Source organism: Gracilinanus agilis, chromosome 2, assembly GCF_016433145.1.
Source record: "Gracilinanus agilis isolate LMUSP501 chromosome 2, AgileGrace, whole genome shotgun sequence".
NCBI classification, from domain to species: Eukaryota; Metazoa; Chordata; class Mammalia; order Didelphimorphia; family Didelphidae; genus Gracilinanus; species Gracilinanus agilis.
Window position 1 is genome coordinate 650,246,742 of NC_058131.1, and position 6,086 is coordinate 650,252,827.

The window sequence follows — 6,086 nt, forward strand, 5'->3', positions numbered from 1 at the left end:
GCTTCTACCCTTCAGGCTTTCACCTGTTTTCTAAATCTCTGAAATCACAGAACTGTAACCTGAGACACTGGAACTCCTGGACCTGCCCAGGCTCGAGCTACTTTGGAATCAGTGATGTCAACCCTGCCACCATATCTGGCCTAGCAGCCATCCCTTCTTGTCATTTGACTCCCTTTTACAGATCCAGACCACACAATTGCAGCCTACTTACAATATATGTGTTTATATGAATATGCATCTGTACATAGATGTATTATATTGCTGTAGAAATCTACAAATGCATACGAACATGTCTATATTTGCCTATACATATGTTCAGAAATAATACATCAGGAAGCATAATATTTTTGTATTATTAAATAACATCAGGAGGTATATTTCCTAAAATAAATCCATATAATTTAAGTGAGAGACTCCTTAGCTTTGATCCCTAACTAGAATTCTCCAACCCTAACTTATTCCCTCTAGGGAAGGTGCTTTATCTAGCATCAAGCAGTAGTTCTCAAGCCTTTTGGTTTCAGGGTCCCTTTATATTCTTAAAAATTATTAAGGCCCTCCCTGCAGAGAGCCTTTGTTTATGTGGGTTATACCTATCCGTATTTACCATGTTAGAAATGAAAATACTGTAGTATACTGTAGAACAATTATGAAAATAGTTTCTACTTCATGGACTCCCTGAAAAGGTCTCAGGGACCCCCAGGGAAATGACCCTCATGCAGAAATTCCCCACCTGGACTCTTTGGATCGAGTTCATTGGTCCATCCTTCCAATCTGAGTTTCCCTCTTAACAAAACAGAGTCTCCTGATTTTAAGGAAGGGGCAGTGGAGGGGGTTTGATGTTCCATGCGTATTATTGCTACATAATCATTTAGCTAACCTTTCAGTAAACATTTATGAGGCTCCCACCAAGTACAGATAATTGCAATGCCCCAGGGAGGTAGAAAGTTTAAACAAGACTTTGCTTACATTGATTTTAAAATCTCCAAGTGAAAGAACCATCAAGATTTCCCCATCAGTGGATAGGATGCTAAACGATCACCCTAGTGCAACTATCAATAATATGGAAATAGGCCTTGATCAATGACACATGTAAAACCCAATGGAATTGCGTGTCGGCTAAGGGGAAGGTGGGGGGTTTGGGAGAGAAGGAAAGAACGTGAATCATGCAATCATGGAAAAATATTCTAAATAAAAAAAAGAATTACCAAAAAAAAGGTTTCCCCATCAGGGACATGATTGGGGATATTGACTCTAAATGATCACCCTAGTGCAAATATCAATAATATGGAAATAGGTCCTGATCAATGATACATGTAAAACCCAGTGGAACTGCGTGTTGGCTATGTATGGGGGGGGGTGGGAAGAGAGGAGGGAAAGAACATGAATTGTGTAACCATGAAAAATATGCTAAATTAATCAATAAAAAAATAAAAAAATAAAAATAAAAAGATCCCATCAGAGTAATTCAACCCCACCCAGGTCAACTGCCTAGATTTATAATCGGACAACCTTTTTTTATTCACTGCTGACTGTAATGACTCTGGTCGTTTAGCTTTACATATTTCATGTTTAGAGTGTTGTGTCAATCTCTGTGGGAGCAGTTGCCCCCCAAATCTGTTTCGTCGTCATGGGGACTCCTAACCCCACTGCCTTAGACCCTAGGATTCACCTTCCTCAAAATGAGCCTGATTTCAACCCCCTCCACATTTTGAAGATGATCCCAGTCCAAAACATGAGGTCCTTTATATTTTAAAGTTAATCCTGAGATATATTCTTCTAGGACTAAACACGCAGTTGTTAGGACCAGAAGAGAGCCAAGTAACTTTGTTTGATTTTCTAAGTGGAGAGGATTTGGTGGGAGCTTCCTCTCTCCTCTCTACCCCTGCATTCCACGCAGAATGTCCATGACTTCCAGCAAAGGTTTTCTCTAATATGCTTGCAAAACCCTAAATAACTCATCTCAACCAGTCTTATTAGTTTCTCTTATAACAAGGTTCAGCATAGTACAGTGGAAAGTGCACTTCACTTACAAAGAACCCGAGGTTGAATCTTACCTTGCTATTGTAATAGGCAAATTTATAGAACACTCTTTACTAACTGCACGACCTCAGACACTCCATCTCTCTGTGCCTGTTTCCTCATCTGGAAAGTAAGGGGAGAGATAGTTGTCCTGTGGCTTGAAGATGGTGCCCAAATCTATGATCCTAAAGTTATTTCCCATTTTCCTTCTCCTTCTCTGGCTCTTAGAAACAGACAGTGAATGCTGTAATCTCATCTTGGACTCTGAGGACCCCAACCTGGGGAGTATGACTAGCCCCTCCAGCAGTGACTTTGAGGAAACACTGGGCAAGAAGTTGCTGAGAACTCTAAGTGAGTAGATCTCCCCCATCCAGTTAGAAAGTTTCTTTCCAGGGGGCAGAGTAGATCCAGCTCCAAGAAGCAGTCACTGGATAAAATTCAATCGAAGGGGCTAGAACTGGGAGCATTATTGTTCCCGGTGGGCTTCGGGCCATTGCTGTTCTCTTCATAGCTTGGGGAAGTACCATATTCCATTCAGAAAGGGCCCAGGACTCACTAACCAACTTGGGCAACTCAAGCAACTCACTCTAAGTTGTAGAGAATGTGCAGTACTTCACAGACTCCCTAAAAAGGTCTCAGGGACTCCCAGGAAAATGGGAGTTCTCTTTACCAATAAAATCGCTTGTCCAGTCACTGCTTCTGTCTGCATTGCCGATTGGGCAGACTCCTGGCAACTGGGCCTGAGTCTCAGTTGCTCCCACCAGCTCAGGGGACTCTGGGGTTAGTATGGTGTGTTAGAGCAGTTACCCTACCAGGGCAATACAGAATGTGATGGCTGAGAACAGGTCAGGCACTATGCTAAAGACGAGAAAGTCAAAGAAAGGCGAATAATCTCTGCCGGTGAGGAGCTCAAAGTCTAATTGGGAGGAAAGTTGGTATTAGAAGGTACTCCATGAGCTTGCCCATGAAATTTCATTTCAGTCATCAGTAGCTGCCACTTCTCAAACCTTCTTTTCGTCCTCCTCTTCAGAAAGAAGCACCTTCTTAATCTGAAGAAGCAACCTCCCTACCCCCATCCAAAACTGCTTATAATGGCAAATGGAATGGTTACGTCCTTATTTCAGTGAACTGGGATTTAATTTCCTACCCAATTTAGGATTATTTCATTCCAGTCCAATTGCATTGACAAATACTGGGACCTGCCACCCTTTTGCACCTTTTCTGTTTATCTTTGACAGGAAGTGGAATGTATTGTAGTAAGTGTGGATCCTTTAAAAATAATACAAGGTTTTGAAATGCTTCACAAAATGAATCTTGGATTATGTAATGTCTTTTCAGGTGGTGGGAAAAGAAAGAGATCACCAGATGGGGAGAGGACCCCGGAGGAGAATTCCAATTTAACACCTCTAATCACATGACAGGAAATAATGCTTGAACATTAGGTGGGTGGACGGATTTCCACGTACTTTGTGGAAGACCGTCCTTCAATCATCTCCTCCACCCCCAGAGACCTGCCAAAGGCAATAAGGCGCCATGTTTTTTTCCATGTTTCCTAGCTGTCGATTTCAACAGATATTTCCTCTCACCTCCATTCTGGCTCCGAGCCTTGCTTATGTTGTAAAGGAAACCAGTGCCTTGAATGGAACATTATGGAAATGGTTCTGACACCATCCGGTAAAGAAGTGACCACAGCTTACCAGCATCCCCTTCAAGACCCATCTCTTCCAGCTCCCTGGTGGATCGGAGGGATCCCTCGGGGCTGGATTAGGCCATCTGTTTTCACTTCAGCAGCCCTTTCTCTAGGACAGAAAGCCATTGTTGACCCAACAGGAACATCTGCACATGACTCAGCTCTGGGTAAGCCAGAGGACAGAGAGGCAGGTGAGAGAACTGGCCCCAAAGAGGGACTAGAAGATGAGGTTTCAAAATATTATTTGATTATGTGTGTGAGTGTGTGTGTGTGTGCGTGTATATATATATATATATATATATAAATACACACATGATTTTATCTATCTATATATGTATACATATACACACACATACATAGTCTTCGGACACATAAAACCTCTTCCAGTGGTCCATTTCCTGCTCAAGAAGGATTCTGGTGGCAGAGGCATGCATGTATCCAGCTGGTTTGGGGAACAGTAGAGAAGGTTCCTTAAGTAAATGTTCCCTCCCAGGGATAGAGAGTGAGGGCTGTGTCACACCTTCTCTATACCTTGTGCAGTACCCAGCAGTTACCATTCAGTTTATAGGTCTATGCTGGAAGACGATGGATCAGCCAAATCCCAAGTGGAAGCCGAGAGATGCAATTTCAGCCATTAAGGAAAGTAGCAAGAACCCTGTGAATAATTATGGAAATGAGTTTTGCCATTTGAGAAACCAAAGAGTGCCAGGTCAGTCAAAGAGAATGAATCATAGTGCGTTTCTTTCTCGAGGAACTGCAGTGTGCATCCCCTAGAATGTTGGAGAATCATTTCTCACACTCTCCCTCCTTTCCCCACTCCTCTTTTTTTACTGCTAGACTGGCTGGCCAGCTTAGCAGCCTTTCTCATTTTCTGCTCTTTCTCAAGGGATGCTGAGGAAGGGGCAGTTTTCAGAAATAGCCATATGGTATGCAAGGATTATATCTTGATATGCCCTGGCATCCCAGGTCAGAAATACTTGTGCCTATAACGAGGTCTTTTGTCTCTGGTCCCCTTCTTCTGTTCTGGCCCATCTCCTACCTAATTGTTGTCCTAGGGGCCTGGTGCCCTCTAGGTGCCCAGAGTTCACCCCCTCCTTGAGTGCTTCACCAATACTAGCCCTCCCCAAGTGTTCCATTTTCCAGAATTGCCTTTTCCTACTCCTTTTCCCACACCAGCCATCCATTCAAAAGTTTTCATCCCTCAGAGATGATCTCAGCTGAGTGCTAAGAGGACATCAATCAGATTTACTTAGTTCATACAAAAGCGTAAAGTGCTTTTAACTATCCCTGGGTATTTGCCATCTTAAAAAGGATGCTAGTCAGCTAAATGATGGGTGATTGTTAGAACTCACAAACCATTGGGCAAAGCGAAAAGGGAAGAAGTTCAGTCGCTTTGAGGAAGAGATTGGAAAAGGGAGGTTGTCCAAACATCCCTTAAATCACACTACACAACCACCCACTTTGCCCAAGAATAAATCCAGCCCCTCCAGGACCTTGGAGACTGTCAGAGACTCCTGGCAAATACCAGATTACAAGCCTGTTCACTGCCAAACTCCTCCCTCTCTTTCCTCAAACTAGGACCGATTTCCCAGTGGAGTCGGTCTTATGAAAACCTTACTGTAAGAGAAATGACAGGGAGTTAGGAGCCTCGGTGTGTGAGCTATGGGTGGCACTGACCTTCCCTTCCGAGCATGGCCAGCAGCCAAGTGGTGCATGACCTGGAATAAACCCTCTTGCCTCATAAGAATATATGTAGTTGTGTCTTTTAATTACCCCAGTGCTTTCAGTGCCACTGGCCACGAGGAGAAGTCCTTGTTTAGGTCTGTCAGAAGGTTTGAGTCAGAGCAGCTATTTACCCATTCTTCTTACCTATCATGCATGGGCTACAAGGATCTAGATCTAGGCCACAAATTCTTCCCTTCACACACCATCCACCTGGCTCCTCACTCCTTCCCTCCCTTCACCGCTCAGGCCTTTGGGCCCACTCTTGGCAATGCTTCTACCCCATTGAAGAGATCAGAGGGAGAGCCTATCATCAATAGCCCCCCCCCAACTCATTCCTCACTCCCAACTTCCTAGCCAATAGTCCATTTTTCTTCAGGTAAAAGCATTCTGCGAAAAGATTTTAAACAAAGTATTTATGAAGGATCAAATAAATTGTAAATAGTTTTTAAATAAAATGGAAATGCCTTCAATGGATTGTGGCTGATTATTCTTCCGTATAATCTACGAGTCTTTGAGAGGAGACAACAACCGTGGGAAAAGTCCAGTGGCTAAAGACTGGGAATGTCAATTTCTAGACTTGTGTATACATTTAAAAGAAACAACAAAACATATCTGATGTTCACAAAATCCCACAAACGGATTCTGCCTGAAT

General features: G+C 43.2%; 1 protein-coding gene across 1 annotated transcript in view; it reads left to right on the top strand.

Moving 5' to 3' along the window:
• CNNM1 (cyclin and CBS domain divalent metal cation transport mediator 1) overlaps positions 1-3,543 on the top strand; it is a 68,595-nt gene extending 65,052 nt beyond the window's left edge. Inside the window, exons 12-13 of the mRNA XM_044660214.1 lie at positions 2,248-2,370; positions 3,358-3,543. Of these exons, the coding sequence (XP_044516149.1) occupies positions 2,248-2,370; positions 3,358-3,437 (203 nt within the window). The 3' untranslated portion in view covers positions 3,438-3,543. The remainder of the gene's footprint in view (positions 1-2,247; positions 2,371-3,357) is intronic.
• The last annotated feature ends 2,543 nt before the right edge of the window (positions 3,544-6,086 follow it).